At 38.1% G+C, this 19,028-nt stretch overlaps 1 protein-coding gene across 1 annotated transcript in view; it reads right to left on the bottom strand.

The window, feature by feature from the left end:
- Positions 1-4,463, bottom strand: part of LOC114267340 (ankyrin repeat domain-containing protein 2B) — a 50,082-nt gene extending 45,619 nt beyond the window's left edge. Inside the window, exons 1-2 of the mRNA XM_082868138.1 lie at positions 4,220-4,463; positions 2,956-3,057 (exon numbers count right to left, since the gene is read on the bottom strand). Of these exons, the coding sequence (XP_082724264.1) occupies positions 2,956-3,025 (70 nt within the window). The 5' untranslated portion in view covers positions 3,026-3,057; positions 4,220-4,463. The remainder of the gene's footprint in view (positions 1-2,955; positions 3,058-4,219) is intronic.
- Between the last annotated feature and the right edge of the window lie 14,565 nt (positions 4,464-19,028).

The raw sequence follows: 19,028 nt of genomic DNA, 5'->3' as shown, positions 1-19,028 counted from the left end.
AATGCATGATGGCACTCGTCTCGTTCATATGTTTAGCCGAAAATGGAAGATGATGTGGAGGCCTATGTCAAGACTTGCATGGTGTGCCAACTAGACAAGATAGAAAGGAAGAAGGTGGCTGGGTTGTTGCAACCATTGCCGGTCCCTGAGAAGCATTGGGTTTCAGTGTCCATGGACTTCATCTCCGGGTTTCCTAATATCAATGGGATGTGTTCCATCATGGTAGTTGTTGACCATTTTTCTAAGTATACGATATTCATTCCTGCTTCTCATGCTTGTCCCGTTGATATTGCTGCTGATTTATTTTACAAGCATGTTGTAAAATACTTTAGCTTACCTGAGGACATAATTAGTGATAGGAATACCTGATTTACGAGAAGGTTTTAGACTGCTCCTTAATTTGTTGGGTTCAGAATTAAAGTTCTCCACAGCAAATCACCCTCAGACAGATGGCCAGACCAAGAGGCTGAATGGGTTGCTTGAGGAGTATCACTGACATTACATGACCGCAAGTCAAAAGAATTGGGTCAAATTGTTGGATAGTGCACAATTTCGCTACAATTTGCATAGATCATCTGCAACCAAAATGAGTCCGTTTGAATTAGCCATGGGGCAACAGCCCCTATCCCCTCATGAAGTGGCTAAAACAGGCTCTGGTGGTAGATGTCCAGCAGCATACCGCTTTGCAAAAGCTATACAGCAGTTGCTGGAGGAAGCACAAGACAGTTTGGCTAAAGCAAGCAAAAGAATGAAAAAGTATGCTGACAAAGAGAGAAGACCCTTAGAGTTCAAAGTGTGAGACAATGTGCTATTGAAGCTTACTCCTTAAATTTGGAAGAAGATATGCAGCAAGGCAATGCACCATGGTCTAATTTCGAAATATGATGGCCCCTTCAAAATCTTAAAACATGTGGGAAATGTTGCATACAGGCCGGTGTTGCTTGATCGGTTGAAAATCCACCTAAATTTCCATGTCAGTTTTCTAAACCTTTTCATGGGGATCAGACTAACTTGACAAGGACGTAGGCTCGGAGGGCACCTCCAGTGATCAGAAAGCAGTTTGACTGAGATAGAACGAATTCTTGATCACAAGACCGAGGGGCAGAGTAAAAAAAATCGAAGAACTCATTACTTAGTGAAGTGGAAGGGTTTCCCAGAATCTGATGCCAGTTGGGAAAAATATGTAATATTATTGCAGCTTGAAAAACAAGTCGAAGAGTACTTTAAGACTCTACCAACGAGGACGTTGGCTTCTTCTGGTGGGGGTGGTCTGTTAACACCTTGATATTTGGGAGCTGGCGGCCTGACACTTGGTGACACCTTCCACCTATGTCAGGTTTGGACCACAGCATGAGGGAGGCATGCCAAAACAAGGTGGGCAATCAGCTGTGTCGTTCGGCGGCAAACTCAACCCTTGGCCAAAGTATCGACTGCATGGCACGTGCAAGGCATTAATATGACCTTAATGCTAGGCTGCCGCATACTTGGGGGTTTAACAAAATCATACAACTTGACTGGGCTAGACAGCAAGGCGTGGTGCACAACTTGGCTGGTTAGTAAGGTAGTTAGACTTGAGCAAGGCCAACATATGACACTCCGGGCTCTGTCTGGCTAGTGGCTTGAGAAATTCGAATTGTCTAAAGCAAGACAAAGGCTTCCTAAAATATAAGGGCAGTTGTGGGCGGTTATGCATGAAACCAGACATGCTGGCAAGGAACAAAGTAGACTGAAATAATGGAGTAGATGGTGACAGTTATTTATGTAAGCTTGTTTCAAATCTATGTTAACCCCTTGGCAGTTGGGGGTGTCAACTACCATGCCAGGTGGCATGTGTCCCTTATGTTTTGTAGCCTGTTTGAATTTCAAATGTTCTGATTGTAGCCTATATATAGGCATGGCCATGCAAACTCGAATTCATCAAGCGTTAGAGAGTTTGGCATTCGGCTTCCCTTTGTAATTGTTGGTGTAATAATAAATGTTGGATTTTTCATTAATTTTTGTGTTGCTTATCTTCTATGCTTGACGAAATTTAATCTATATGTGTGAGTTGCATACATTAGCTGAGACAAAGTGTTAGGACTTAGTGCCATTGCAAGAAAATTTTTATAAACTGAAAATTAGCCTTGTGACAGCTAACCACAATAGAGTCTCTACCATTGGCCTGAACACCATACTTGCTCTTAATAATAGAATGCCATAGTGATTCACTTTCGATTAGAAATCTCCATAACCACTTGCTCAAGAGAGCAATGTTCCTTGCAACAGTATTCTCAATGGCAAGGCCCCCTTTATTTCTAAGAAGAGCAACAACCTCCCACTTAATTAAGTGGATCCTAAACCCCTCTTCGCATCCTTCTCAAAGAAAGCCCTCATTAACTTCGCAATTTTCTAGGCAATCCTAACCGGAATTTTGTAAAGAGAGTGAATCAATGGCGTTATTGATTTGAGATTGAATAGTTGCTAAAGTTTGATTACCTGGGTTGGAATTTTGATTTATAATCGGCTATAAATTAACTAAGATTTTGGCCTATTCACCACCCTCGAGGTAGAAATTTGTCCATTTTCGTGAGTTAGCACTACAGAGGGCCATACAATGGGAAGTGAATTCATTAAATGTTGGGAAAAAAATCTTTTCTTTCATGGTTTTACTAACGACTGAATGTTGCTTTCCATTGTGTATGAAGTTGCCTCGGCTTCTATCCTTTTTCAACAACTGATATATGTTGATGGACTTGTTACCGGCACACAAATGCTAAATCCTGAACCTTTAAAAACCCTTAACCCCTAAAAATCCTAAACCTAACCCAACAACCCTAACCACCAATCCTAAAACCCCAAATCCCAAGCCTTTAGCAATGGAAATCAATGGTTACTTCCACCCTTAGCAAAGAAGAAATTAAAGTGCGAACAATACAACATAGAAGTTAAATGTTGCGAAATAACAATGGAACAAACCTGCACTGCAAGATGCAGGAGGATCCTTCTGCAGGTCCTTTAACTCCTTATGAATCCTCTTTGAAGCCATGACAAACTCTTTTCACAAGGACAAGACTCTCACTGCCAAAAAAATAAATAATAAAAAAATCAAATACAATTGTAGGGGAAAATTAAAGGCTCCCAATTGTCGTGGAGGACCATTAGAAGAAAAGTCAAGTTTCAGACCCCCCAAAAAAAAAAGCATGTATAACATTGAGTGAAATTGGGGGTATCCATTTCACTAATAAAAATAAGATGGTAATTGAACAACAAATAGTCTGTATCATCTTGATTCGTAAAAACCATAAAATAGAGAGAGGGTGCCGATCATTCTGTTTTAATTTATTTAATTATTATTAAAAAAAATACAACAAACCACCCCTAAAAAGAAAAGAATATAATTTTTTTGATCATTATGTCCTCTAATGTGCAACACATAATCATCTCTCTATAGCAGAGGATGGTGCGAGGTAACAATAAAAATACCACCTCTAGGCTACCATTGCAATCTTGTTAAGTGACAGAGAAAGGTCAAGGGAAACAAATTTGGAAAAATAAAAAATGAACTTATTTTAATTACCACTAATAAACAGACCCAACATGATTGGGACAAGGACCAAAAACAGAAGCAAAAACAGTTTTCAGGTTACGTTTTTCTCTTCTAAATTAAATAGGTTGTCATTGCAATCTGTTCAGAGACTGAAAAAAGTCCGAACAAATTTTGGCAAAATAGAAAGTAAACTTATTTTAATTACTAATAAAAAGTCCCAACACGATTGGAACCATGACAAAAAAAAAAAAAACACACACACACACACACACACACACACAATATACTTTTTTCCCCCTCCTTGAATGCGCTTTCTTAGCAACCAATCAAGAAATCAAGAATCAAAGAAGAGCGATAAAGCTAAACCCACGCAACAACAACAACAACAAAAAGGGGGGAGGGGGAAATCCTCCAAAACCTCACATCCATCGATCAAATCCAGTATTGAATCACAAAAAAAAAAAATAATAATAATAAATAAATGAAATGGATCAAATCCAGTAACATCGAAGGCACTATAACGATCTAATCATAACGGAATACGAAAAATAAACCCTGAAAATACAAAAATGTGAGGGATACGAATCAATTGAGAATCAGAATCATGAAAACGCAAAGAATACACATAATAGTATATAGTCCAGATATGCAGATATATATGTGTTGTCAGGACGAATTGAAGAGAAGCCGCACCTATTGAAGGAAGAGGGTCGCGAGGGTTTGCTTTCGAACTGCCTCTCCCTTTTGGGGGAATCCGATCAAGAGAGTGGTGGTGCTGTATTAACCCTCTCTGCACTTCAGTTGCTATTTCAGTAGTGCTACTAACAGCGATGCCAATCACCGATTCCATCACCGAAATTGACGTGGCAAGCCACGTCTCAAGACTTACCTCCACTCCAATTAAAGCCTTCAGCTAGCTGAAATAAAAAATAAAAAAGAAGAATAAATTAAAAAAAAAAAATGTTTTTGTTATTTCAGATTTGTCTGGATATGTGATTATGTAGTGAAAATTAAATTTGTGCAGTGTAAAATTTGTTGGTAGAATAAATCTGAACAAGTTGATAATTCTAAATAATTTCTAAGTAATTAAGTTTGGGTTCGTACTATTGCTATTTTTTTAAATCAAGTTTTTTTTTTTTAGTGTTTTTTATTTTAAGTGAATTTTTGTTTTTATATTTTACACATTGTTTTTAATTTTTTGAATACTTCTAATCCGGACACATTTAAAAAGTATAATATAATATTTGTGATTTTTTTTTAAAAAAATTCATTAAATACGAAAAAATATAAAAAAATATAAAAAAATAGTACACTTTCTTATTTTGTTGTATTTAATAATTTTTTTTTAAAATTTTTGTACAAATTTTATTCTTTTTAAGTATATCATGATTAAGTGGATTCAAAAAAAGATATTTACTCGTCACTTCCATTTAAAGGACTTATAACTTCAATAAATCGACAAAGTATTTTTATGTTTCACTTATATGCCAGTTAGTCTTCTTTTTTTTTTCTCTCTATATTAGAAGTATTATGTTGACTATTTTACCTTTATAAACTTTTATTATAATATATTTAGGAGAGAGAAAATTATTATTCGACATATATCATTTATGATATATATAAAATACAGTATATAAATATATAATATTATTATTTTTAGTATTTTTTTTTTTTTTTTGCCTCAATGTGAGGGATTCATTGGATTAAAGATCTTCATTCACCATTATTTTACAATAAGGTCATGTCATGGAAGAACATTTGGCAGAAAATATTAGTTGTACACGTAAACCAATGATAGAGATGATGAACTCGCAATAGAAATAATAGTAAACCGACGATGAACAATCATTTTTTTGCTATTTTTATACATAAACCGTAGTATCTTCATCGGTTTATATAGTCATCGATATTGTGTAGTTTATTCGCCGGTATTATACCGGAGTTGATTATATACAGATTTTTTTAAAAAAAGGTGCATCAATATATATGAACTATTTGATAATTTTTTATATATTGTTTGATGATTTATTGTGTGTTTGTTTGTTACTATACTTGTTGGTTAAACAATCATTTTTATCGCCATTAAATAATTGAAATAGTTTATTTTTATTTTTTTAATTTTATTTTGTGTTTTCAAGTTACAGTGTGAATGTTCACATTGATATGCATTTAGTTTTTTTTAAGGCTAGTTGTATGTTAATTATAAGTTATGAACATTCACATTGTATTTTGACATGAATTTTATTTTTTAGAAGGTTAGTTATACGTTTGTTGTTTTTGTTGCTATGTTTAGTGGTTGAACAATTATTTTTGTTATCATTGAACAATCAAAATAGTTGATTTTTACTTTTGTTTTATATTTTCACTTTGTAGTGTGATTGTTCACATTGGTAAGAGTTTAGTTTTTTAAAAGTAGTTGTATGTTAATTGTAAACTGTGAACCTTAAGTTTAGGGTTTAGGGTTTAGGGTTTAGGATTAGGGTTTAGGGTTTAGGATTTATGATTTACGATTTGGGGTTTAGGGCATATGGTTTAGGGTTTAGAGCTTTGGGGTTTAGGATTTAGAGTTTAGGGTTTAGAGTTTAGGGTTTTAGGGTTTAGCCTTATCAATTCTCATAGAAGCAACCCTTTGTAGACGTGCCCGAACGTCCCCGCTCCGCGGCGAAATGGCGCGAAAATTCATTTTGTTCATTAGCATACTACAGTTCAGACTCAATGTCACGGTTCTGAATCTAATCTCGCAAAGTGCAATGCAAGACCGATAAATCACCAAAGAGTCCAAATCCGGCAAATCGTTTTGGAAAACAGATTTTTATAAAGAAGTGCCAAACATGGGCTGCTTTGCCAGATGCAGAGTAGCCATTTAAATATTTTATTTTGGGAAATTTAGGAAACCCTGACTCGTGCCTAAGGCCACGTGTCCGTCATCACCAAAGTTGCCTCGGCTCGGGAACTTGGGTACAAGAGGGGAAGGTCATGCAATGAGCACCCCCACTCGCCCGATCAAAGATTGGCCTTTACTAACATGATATCTTATTTTTGAAAACAGTGTTCTTATTCTGGTTTATTAGTTAGAATTACTATGTGATGCGCACAACACACAAGTATAGACTAGATCGCCTAATTTGGAACAAAACATCTCATATTTGTTTGAAAATGGTTTGAAGATGCTACTCGCAAGTAGGCTAAGACGTGGATTTGCCACCCTCAAGTGGGCTTAGAAAACATGATTTTGCTACTCTCAATTGGGCTTAAAACTTACATTTCGATGAATTGTTCCAATTCAAGTAATCTAACCTTCACCCATAGGCATTCAGGCAGTTATATCATATAAGTAGTTAGCCTCATAACAAGCGTGCTATCATGGCAATCACTCACACGCATACAAGATGCTAAAGCATAAGGGCTTACCTAGTACTCCGAACCAAAACAATAGCTAGTTAGTAATCAATGCATGATCCTACCTATGTTAACATGGCCAATGCAACACATGCAAAATGCGACTAGAAATAGGCTCGGCTATTCTAAAATGGCATATGAGATGCAACTTGATAATTATATATTCAAGTAGAAATTGAAATACTATGCGGTTAGTATGATGCGCCGAGCCTGGTGCATGCAATACGAAAAAATGGATGCAAACATGCGAGCATAGGGATACTAATTGAAACATGACCTAGAACTAACCATCGTAAGCGGTTAAGTAAAATGGAGAAAGAAATGGGGGTTGGAAGGCATGCATCACACACACGCGCGCTTATTACAAAATTTGCCCTCTCGACGGAGGGTCCGAATGAATACGCTAAGCTAGCTACACCAAGCTAAGCAACTAATCTAATAATTTAATTAGACTAATTATTTCAATAACAAAACTAATTAACTAACAAGCTAATTAATTATTACAATCCAAATTGAAACAAAAAGCTACACTAAGCTAAATGAATATTACAAAATCAAATAAATGATTAAATGACATGAACTAATCATGAATATTGAAATGGCCTCGCAGGCGATAGAGAGATGCATGCTTGGTCGCGTCCACCCGGAAATCTGTTGCCATGCCCCATGTTGCCTCTGTTTGCACACTTATGCTCCTCTGAAAACTATTCCAGCTTCTGTGATGCCTCTGAACCACCCCGTGGACACTCTGAGAGGCCATCGGCCAAATGGTATGGCCATCGGCCAAGGGAAATGGGTTATCGACCACTTATGAGTCCATCGGTCAAAAATTGTCAGCCGATCGGCCATCTCTTCCTGTAAACTGCTCCTTTTGCTGCAGCAGAGGACAAACAAGGGCATGACAATACATTTGCAAGAAAATGTTGTGCAACTACACCCCTTATTATGTTTGAGACTCAAAGAAGTGTAGTGTTTAACTCTCGAGCCATCAATCACGCATTTCGATGCATGATAGCCAAAGAAGCCGAATTGCACAAATCAATATGGAATGAATACACACAAAAAAAAAAAGAATGCCTCATGCTCTATCATGTTGGATCAAGAGTGTCGGCGACCGAGGATTGAGGCACGTTTCATCACTTCAAGTATGAAACGTTCTTCGTTCCTCGTGTTTGGTTTAACACCCAAACCAAAAACAATGCAATGCATGCAACATGGAGATACTATGCAATGCAACATGAGCATGCCAAATGCAATGTAACAAGTATGCAAAATGCAATGCAACCTAGACATGCAAACATGCAATGTACCAAGCATGCAAAATGCAAACATGTAATGTAATAAGCATGCAACAACAATGCCAACAACAAGCATATGACAACATGCAAAGATGGACTAGCATGCAACAAGATGCAAACTAGCAAGCATGCAACAACATGTAATGAGACAAGCATGCAACAACATGCAAAGATGGACTTAAACCAAAATGAGTAGACCTCAGCCATATCCAAAGCAGTGGCCAAAGTGATGAATTGATGACATGAAATGCAAGACAAGCATGCATGCCAATTGGCCCAAGAATTAAGGCATGAAGACACCAACTCTTGAGAGCACTTAAAGAGTGAAAAGTGTGGACAAGTGACAATACTATAGGCCCTGCAATTAAGCATGGAATGATGTCAAATCAACCAAACAATGCAAGTATGGCATGTTAAGAGGCTCGAAGCTCAAGGTTAGCAAAGGAACTTGCACTAAGGCTATGCAAAACATGAAGCAAATGGCCTAAGCAAACCAAAACAGTCCTAAAGCATACCAAAGTGAGTCTAAAACATGCATAGACCAAAGCCAAAACAAGTCAACATAAAAGGCATAAGGCATGATGCAAGTAAGGCCAACAAAGGGGATTGCACTACACCTATCAAAACCAAACATGGCATGACTTAACCAATGAAAATCAGAGTTATGGCATGTCAAAATAAGCCCAAAAATCCACTTAGATGGCATCCCAAAAGCCTAAATATGATGGCATGCACAATGGCCCACTCTTAAGGTATAAAACACAAACCTCCCAATGCATGAAAAATGTGACAAATGTGAATGCATGGCCACACTATATGGACTGAAATCTCATATGAAATGATGCCAAATCATGAAAATGGTCCAAGCAATGCATGTTAATGACTTAGACACTCAAAGCTAACAAGCTAGATTGAACCAAGGCTATACAAAACAGTGCATGCATGACTAAAACAACATGAAATAGAGCTCAAGCATGGTAAAATATAACTAAAAGCTTCTTTGAGTTGAGCCAAAACATGCAAGAATGATGATCCAAATGCAAGATGCATGTTAAGGCAATAGAGAGGATTACACTACAATTGCATGATGCATGTAAGAGGCTATCAAAACAACCTTAGATAGAGGTATAGCATGCTAAAATAACACCAAAAAGTTACTGAAATGGAACCAAAACATGCTAAGCAAACATGCCACTATTATGAGTCATTTATACTAGCATATGAGACACAAGGAGAGGGGGGTGCCCCTCTCCTATTCAAGACTCCAAAACCACCTTTCCACCACTAAAAATCCTCTGAATTTCAGTGGTAGAAAGGTCATGCAAAGGTTAGCACAAGAGCCAAAAGGGATGGCTCAAAACTAGGCCAAACAAGGCCTAAGAGGGGGTAGACCACCCCCAACCAAAAATTGACCTTAAACAAACTTCACAAGCATGAAAAATTAGAACTTTTTATAGTTTAGAGTTAAGCTTAAAACAATATGCAAGTGGGTCTAAAAGCTTAAGCCAAAATAGAGGATTAAAAGCTAGAATCTCACCCTTGAAGAACACAACTCCAACACTCTTTTTTGACCAAAACCAGTCCAAGAACACTAAAACCAACTCCTCAGTACCTCAGCAATAAAAGGATGGTGTTCTAGTAGGTGTTTGTGTGCAATAGTGTGAAGGATTTACACTTTTGAGCATAAACAAAGGCAAATGGAGAGAAAGAGGTAAAATATATAGAGAGAGATATAGAACTTGTATCTCAGATTTTTAGAACCTCTGGAAAGGCAAGGGAGGCTCTATTCTTATAGAATTTCAATTCTCAAGCTTGTTCAACAAGCTTGAGTCTTGAAACAAATCCTTCCATACACGTGTGTGAAGGATAAGAATTGTGCTCACCAGTTGTCACAATTGGCACAAAATATTTGCAAAAAGCAGATGGAAAGGTCTCGGCTCAAAAACATGGCCGATTGACCAAAAAGAGTATCGATTGACCAAAAAAAGTGCCGTTCGGCCAACATTTATAGCCGATGGCAAGAAAACAAGGCCAATGGCACAATGCCTTAGCCGATGGGTTGAGGGGATGGCCAACAAGCCACCATCTTCCCTCAGAAGAAAAACCACAAGTCCTTGGTCCACAACCAAGCACAAAACAGACAATTTGAGAGATCCTAAGGCAAGGTGCGCAGCCGAGACCTTCGGGAACTCAAAACGAACACGAGCATAGATGATCATCGAGTGTTCAAACGATGACGTCCAAGTCTTGATACGGTCAAAAATGGGGTGTCTACACCATTCACACTCATATAGGTGATCCTTATTTCGAGTCTCTTAAATACTCCTCTTGAAAGATACCCCTCTAGGTTTTTCAAGATATAAATGATCATTAAATGCATAGCTTATCCTAAGTCTCCTACATATAACACATGTTGCAGATATGACTCTCATCATAGAAATGGATAGGAGATAGACTGCCTTAGTGATTTCTGGTAAGTCATTCATAATTCGATTGTCCCTTTGAACCTATATCTTGGGATCTCCAATCAACTAGGTTGGGTTGCCATTATGGCGACTCGAAATTAATAGGCTCTAATCATATTCCCCTCAATGAACTTTCCCTCATTTGCTCTCTGGTCAAACCTTTTGTTTAACGGTCGCTATTTTTCGTTTGACCTTCTCAGTTATATATCATTGAGTAGTTCGTGGCTCTACTATATTATCCTTAGACAATATTCACAATTGAAAGCAAATGTCCTACGGTATTACCTCTTTGATTACATCAAGACATACTGTTACTCTATGTCACTCCCATTTTCAAATTTAAATAATAAACATAGAGGTGTTCCTTAGAAGTTAATGAAATCATTTTTGCTTCTACTCTAACTTTGTCCTTGTAGACACCCCATTTTTGACCGACCTTAAGACTCAGACGTCACCAGTTGAGCGCTCGGTGATATTGCATATTGTGCTCGTTCAGAAGTTTCAGAGTCTCGGCTGCGAGCCTTGTCTCCGGACTTCTGGACTCTTTCGTGCCTTGCCTCGGTTTGCGAACCAGGCTCTGTTTTCTCTGTTTTCTCTTCTCGAAGGGAGGGAGAGGTCTCGTAGATCATCTCTCAGTGGCCGTAGGCTACGTTTTGTGGTCGTAGGCCATTTTTCCCATTTGGAGCCCGGTTTTCAGTTTTTTCGGAGCCGACGGCCATGTGCCTCGGTTCAGGACTGCCTAACCATCTCCATTTGCTCCGGTTTTTGGTACACACCTTATTTACTCCCTTTTGGGGGACACTGTGGCCCGAGAGACCAACTTCGTGGTCGAACGCCACCTCTGGTGCTTAACAGCCCATTTTCGGGGCCCCAGGCCGAGCATTTCGGTCCCCGAATCTCCGTTTTGCATCCGTTTTGGTTCATTTTTGGTGGAGACCTTATTTTCATAGTTAGGAAGCTTGTAGGAGGGTGGGAGGCCAGCAATTGTTCCAAAATCCAGCTTTTTTTCCTTCATTGCTCTCCGACGCCCGTTTTCCTCACTTGAAAGCCAATGTTGACCACCCCGGGACCACTTTCTTGAACCCTAAACCCAATATTTGTGTTGTACACACCTGGGAGGCCACCAATATTTGGTGGCCGACCAGTAATTGTGCCTGACCCTTTTGACCCCCTCTAAAAAATGGTCTTTTCTCTCTCCTGGTTCACTTTTTCTGGGTTTCAACCCCATAGTTGTGTTGTACACACATGGGAGGCCACCAATATGAGGTGGCTGACCAGCAATTGTGCTTGCCCCCTTTGACCCTTGGTCGGCCAGCCATGGGAGGTGGTTGGCCAGCCCCCTGAACCTTCTGAACCTGGCCGGCCGTGACCCTCTCACCTGGTTCCTTCCAGCTGTGTATTTTGTTTCCCCCCAGACCCTGTATCCGGAGGGGTGCCCTTTTGGGGGAAAATTTGAATTTCCTTTTCCCCCATTTTCCTCCATCCCTTTGCCTATATAACCAACCCGTCAGCTGCATTTTTAAGGGTTACAAAAATTGGTTTAAGGCTCTTGCATTCAATCCCTCTCTCTCTCTATCCTAACCCTCAAAACACCCTTAGTCCTACACCATTTACCCTACACCTCATAGCACAAGGCCTCCATCCTCTATTCCAGCAACTTGAGGTTGCTTTCCAGAGGTGAAGAACTCCCAAACTTGGCCCAAAAGTTGTTGAAGCATTGGTCTACAAGGGTGAGTCCCATTTTCCCTCTTTTGCGCCTTATTTTGCTTTGTATCTAAGCCATACTTGCTAGCATTTTTGGGCTCCGACCCAAGCTGTAAATAGTCATATTTTGAGCCCCTTTTCATGTTTGATAAAGGGTCTTTCTCTGTTTGAGGCCAGCAGTTATCACTTGCCTCTTTAACTCTCTTTTAGGCCTTATTTTTGCATAGTATTTTAGGCCTATTTTTGAGTTGTTTTGGACTTTTCCATAAACTGTAAAATGTCTTGTTTTGAGCCTCTCTTCAACATTGTTGAAGGGATCTCCTCTGTTTGAGGCCTTCTGCTATCACTTGCTTTTTTATCTCTCTTTTAGGCCTTATTTTTGCATAGTATTTTAGGCCTATTTGTGAGCTGTTTTGGTTCTTGACATAAACTGTAAAAAACCTTTTTTTGAGCCCCTATTCAACATTGTTGAAGGGCTCTCCTCTATTTGAGGCCAGAAGCAATCACTTGTCTCTTTACCCCTCTTTTAGGCCCTTTTCTTGCATGATAGTTTGGTCTTATTTGTGATTATTTTTGTGGCTTGATGTAAAATTTAAAGTGCCATTTTTTGAGCCCCTCTTCAACTTTGTTGAAGGGCTCTTTGCCATTTGAGGCCAGCTTCTGTCCCTTTGTATTTAATCTCTTTTTTGGGGCCATTTTTGCATGATAGATTAGCCCTATTTGCGTTCATTTTTGGGACTTGTTAAAAACTGGAAATATGCATATTTTGGGACTGTCTTGCATCTGTCTTCATGCTTCATAATAAAATAATGCATGCTTTGTATAGCTATAGGCCAATGCGTATGCCTAGTTTTGTGTTTCGGGGCCATTCCATGCATCGGGTGCCATGTTTCCATGTTTCGGGATCATTTTGCATCACATTTCAGTGCTAAAACTTTCATGTTTGTATGCCATATTTCGTGCCTTGCCATGCCTTGTTAGAGTGGCATTTGTGCCTTAGGATCGGTCCTCGGTTTGTGTGCATGTGTGCACGCATTTCGAGTGTCTCATTTTTCATCTCATGGATACTGATGTGAGTGTGGCTGAGGTCCACTCATGTTGGTGTAAGTCCATTGTGCATTGTGTATGCTATTTCATTTTATAACATTGTGTATGCTAGGTTGCATGTTAGCGCATTGTGTATGCCATGTTACCTCGTGCATCGTGTATGCCATTCCATAGCATTGTGCATGCTAGGTTGTATATTAGTTGCATTCATGCATGTCATGCTTATTGCATTGCGCTTGGGATAGGAGTTAGCCTGAGCACGGGAAACGATGGACGTTTCGTACTTCGAGTGACGGAACGCGTCTCAATTCTCAGTCACCGACACTCCGGATTATCCATGATGGAGTTTAGGTCTTGTTGTGTTTATATGTGCATTCATTTCATATTGAGTCATGCAATTCGACTCCTCGGCCATCATGCATCGATATGCGTGATTGGTGGCACGAGGATCGAGGACTACACTCCCTGAAGAGTAGTCATGCATACATATGTGAAAATACTTTGCCATGCTCCTTTGTTGCTCTCTGTTGCAGCAAATCAGAAATCAGCAGCCTTCCGGAGCTTGTCACGCATCCCAAGAATAATTGCAAACAGAGGCAAACCGGGGCATCGCAAGGGATTCTCTGCACAAGGCAACCCGAGCATGCATCATTCGTCATCCGGAGCAGATTTGAGGCAGTCCCTGGCTCGCATGCCAATTTATCGCTTTCCTAATTTAATTTGTTAATTAATTAGGGTTTTGTACATATTTGGACTGTAATTATTTGGGACTGTATATTATTTATTCGGACCCTCCGAGCGAGGACAATGTTGTAATAAGTGTGCGTGTGTGTGATGTATGTCTTCCAACCCCACGTCTTTCTCCCTTTTATTTACCCGCTTATGATGGTTAGATTAGGGCATGTTTCAATTAGCATACAGTATGATAGCATGTTTGCATTCATTCATCTGTTTTGCATGCACCGGGCTCGGCGCATCATACTAACTGCATTGTATTTTTAATTCCAAGTTGAATACATGTTAGCTGTAGCATTTCATATGCCATGTCTAGAATAGCCGAGCCTGCTATAGTTGTACTTTTGCATGTGTTGCATTAGGCATTTCTGTATAATTAGGATCATGCATGGATTTCTAATTAGCTTCTGTTTTGGTTTGGAGTACTCGGTAAGTTTTATGCTTTAGCATCCTTGCATGCGTGTGAGTGACTGCCATGATAGCATGCTTACCATGAGGCTAATTGCTTATGTGATATATCTGTCTGAATGCCTGTGGGTGAAGATTGGGTTACTTAGATTGGAACAATTTGTTGACTGTAAGTTTTTTTTAAGCCCACTAGATAGTGGCAAAATCATGTTTTCTAAGCCCACCTGAGGGTGGCAAATTCACGTCTTAGCCTACTTGCGGGTAGCACCATCAAACCATTTTCAAATAAACAAACATGAAACGTTTTGTTCAAATTCAGGCGATCCAGTCTATACTTGTATGCTGTACGTATCACATAGTAATCTAGGCTAATAACCGGAATAAGAACATATAATGTTTTCAAAAATAGATATCATGGTTAGTAGAGGCCGATCTTTGATCGGGCGAGCGGGGGTGCTCACGAAGTGACCTTCCCTGATCGTACCCAAGTTTCCGAGCCGAGGCAACTTTGGTGATGACGGACACGTGGCCTTAGGCAAACGAGTCAGGGTTTCCTAAATTTCCCCAAAATAAAACATTTATGTGGCGACTCTGTATCTGGCAAAGCAGTCCATGTTTGGCACTTCTTTCAAAAAGATCTGTTTTCTCAAAACGATTTGCCGGATTTGGACTCTTTGGTTCAGATTAAGAACCGTGACAATTTGAGAGTCCTGAACTGTAGTGAGCCCAATATGAACAAAACGAGACTTATCCTCCCAGGGCGTTCGGGGACGTCTACAGTCCTATAGAAAGAATTGAGATTCTTTATGGACCTACTATCGGAACCATTACTTTGGTAAAATCCTCCAAGCACCCCCACATTTTAAGTATTCTAAGAAAAATTAATTTTCTTATTAAGACATTACCATACAAAAATATCAATACACCCTCATAATTCTGATGTAAATTAGAATATAACATTCATTACTTATTGACTATAGTGTGCTTGAATAACAAATTTCTAAATCAAAGTGTATGAAATAGAAAACCCAGAATAATTATGACTACAAAAGTCAGAATTAATGCTTTGTTAAAATCATATTTTCATAAAGATTTTGCCTCAGAACCAAATAATTCAAAAATCTCATTTGACTGTATAAATTCTTACAATGCAAACAAAGAGAAATACTTGTACGTCCAAATTAATATTCAAACTCTTAATTTTGAGTATTTTTTATTCGAGTTTCTATGAGTAACTTTTCATGAATCATGATTAGCCGACAATTCTACTTATCTCCCCCCACATTTATGATAATACATAAATTAGCACAAACAACATGACTCATTTACGAACAAGTGTCATTGTCACAAAAATATGTGTGACAAAAGTAAATTGAATTATCTCTTCTAATTTAAGAGATAAACTCTCACATTAATATTATGGTTCATGGTTAAACAAATTCTACTACACAAGTAAAATAATGATTGATGACAATTTATGTCACAAAACTTAGAGTTACTTTAAAATAACTTTCAATTGATTATTAACAAAATAATAACCAACAAAAAAAAGTTTCCTCAATCTACTTCCAATTAAATGGAATGACACCACTATTTAAATCATCATGTTTAGACTTTTCTGGTGTTAACAATTGTTAATACTACTATCACAATCAAACAAAAAGGTTATTTATATAACACTTGCATCCTTTAATCCATTGGAGAGTGTATTTAATTCCCTTATTTTCATTTTGGGAGTCTTTAGAGTCATTATATTTTGGTTTTGGAAGAGTACAATTTGATTTGAACGCGTTGGGATTGTTCCTTCATGCTTGTTTACGTTGAAAAGTTGTTTGGAACATGGAAATCTTGTTCTGGAGTCGACATTAATCTTGGTGGTGTCGACACTTGCCTTTTGTTGTTGGCCTTAAGGGTCGACACCAGTTTGGAAAGGGTCGACCCTTGTATGTTGTTGAATCTGGAGGTTACTTGCTGAAATTTAGTGTCGATATCAGTCTAGGAGGTGTCGACACATTGCCCGTTGCACACATTGCTTTTCTTCCTGAAGTGTCGACACCTCTGCCCGAAGGGTCGACATCTATGTGTAATTTTTAGATTTTTAGGCTGGTTTGGGCTCTACTTTTTGGGGGTTTTTGACTTATTCTTTTCATTGACCTTACACTACAACAAAATTCACTTTTGGCGACAATTTTTGGCAACTAAAAAAATTTAGTCACCAAAAGTTGTGGAATTCGCGACTAAAAATAATATTAGTCGGCAAAAGTCAAATATTTAGATACTAATTTTTTTTAGTTGGGAAATATTGATTATGGGCGACTAAAAAAAATTTCGTCGCTAAAAATATCACAATTGGTGAGTAAATAAAATTTAGTAGCTGTATAGATAGTTTTGGCTACTAAAATTGTTTAGTAGCTGAATGAAAAAAAAATATATATATATTTTTTATAAAGTTTGGTCGCCAAAAGTATATTTTCAGTGACAAAAGAATATTTTAATAGCCGTATAGTTAGTTTTTGCTACTAAAATTGTTTAGTAACCGAATGAAAAGAAAAATATTATTTTTTATCTTTGGCGACCAAAAGTTTGGTCGCCAAAAGTATATTTTTAGCGACAAAAGAATATTTTAGTCGCAAAAACTAAAATATTTGGAGGGAGATTTCAAATTTTGGAGGGATTAAAAAATAATTAGCGACTAAAATATTTAGTCGCGATTTGTTAGTAATTATTTATGTATTTTGTTTCCAACCCAAAACAGACATTTACTGTTAGTCTTTGGCTACTAGGAAGTTAGTCGGCCAATATTCACTTTTGGCGACTAATGGGTTGGTCGCTGTTAATAACATTTGCCACTATTTGCCGACAAATTATTAGTTTTGTCGCTAAAGGTTGAATGAAATAGAGGGAAATGAATAAATGTTGGCGCCTGTTTAATTTTACACATTTGGTGCTCTCTCTCACACACAGATTTTGTTAGCACCAAACCTCACCCAACCTCACCTCAGCGCAGACCACTGCAGCTCGCAGCTTGCCATTCGCCACCGCTGTTGCCGCCGCCACAAATCACGACAACCACCACTGCATCCTCCCAGGTGCTCTCTTACTCTCGGTCTGCCCGTCTCTCTCTCTCTCTCTGGTCTGTCGACCTCGGTCTCATAGAAGACCCAAATTTTTGTTTAAAAAATGAAGGGCCTAAATAATTTATTTTTAACCTTTGTTGTATTTTAGTAGTTTAAAAATAAAGTTTTACCGAAATAATTATAAAAAAATTGATGTGGTGAATTATTTTGAAGTAATAGATATATCCTTCTCAATCTATCTCTTCTTCCCCTTCCTTTCCCCCTCTCTGCAACTCTCTTACCACCAGGTGAAACCCTCTTCCCAAACCCCTCTGCAAAACCCCCTATTTCCCTCCCTATGACCCCCTTTCGGCTGGATTAATTAATGAAATCAAGAATATATATATATATATATATATATATATGCAACTTTCAGTGGGTTGCAAGAGAGATATGTCATTCATTCATGCCTCATGTGCCAATGTTTGTGAGAAAGGTTTGGTCTGTTTTCTTGTGTTGGTGATCAAACTAATCTTTTTGATTTATGCTCACCAAGTGTATGTAAAAATGTCATAGAGAGGTTTTGACGACTGGTTTGTTGGTTCAATACCCAAACATTTAAAAAAATATATTATAGAGAACCATCGTGTGGCAGAGGTGTTGTTGGTGTGTCTTGGTGGGGGTGGAGGTAGTAGTGGTGGTAGTGTGGTGGCATTGGTAAGACTTTAGTTCAAAAAAAATGTTTTCCTTTCTTTCAAAATTGAAAAATAATTTTTGCCTAAATAAGCTTGTTTTTTGTTGACCACGAAAAACATTTTATGTTAACTTTCATTTTTTTTTTATTGTACCAAACACCAAAAAACACGGAAAATATTTTTCAAAAAATGTTTTTCGCCCAAACATATAGAGCGTTACTAACTCACTCCTCTATCCATAGACTGATCCATAATGTGTTTGAAAGTTTAAGAACCGACTACCCGTCGCTATTGCAACAGTTGATAGTATCGTATCTTAATCCATAGTTGTATCTATTTTCATGTCAGAACATAATTGTCTGATTACTGCATGGCCCGTCTTCACATATGGGGAAGAAAGAGTACAACATAGCCCTTTTCAACCAAGTACAATTGTATGACCAGCAAACGAAGTAAATAGGGATCCCAGGTTTGTCTCCTAAAATTTATCTTAGCATATTGATCTATCGAATAGCTTATAAACAATTAGCCACCTACCAGATAGTGACATTTTTGCTCTTTTTCAAGACTTTTTGAGAAAATTTAATTTTGATGTAGGACTAAGTCTATATCAAGAGTTTGATAATTTATTGTGAGACATGGCAATAAAAATGCTGTTCTTGTTCTCTATTAATGAAAATGTTGACTTTGGAGTC

The sequence above is a fragment of the Camellia sinensis genome, chromosome 5 (genome assembly GCF_055761805.1).
Source record: "Camellia sinensis isolate YWXY chromosome 5, ASM5576180v1, whole genome shotgun sequence".
Classification (NCBI taxonomy): Eukaryota; Viridiplantae; Streptophyta; class Magnoliopsida; order Ericales; family Theaceae; genus Camellia; species Camellia sinensis.
Note: the sequence above shows the minus strand (reverse complement) of the source record. Positions and strands in the feature narration are given on the sequence as shown.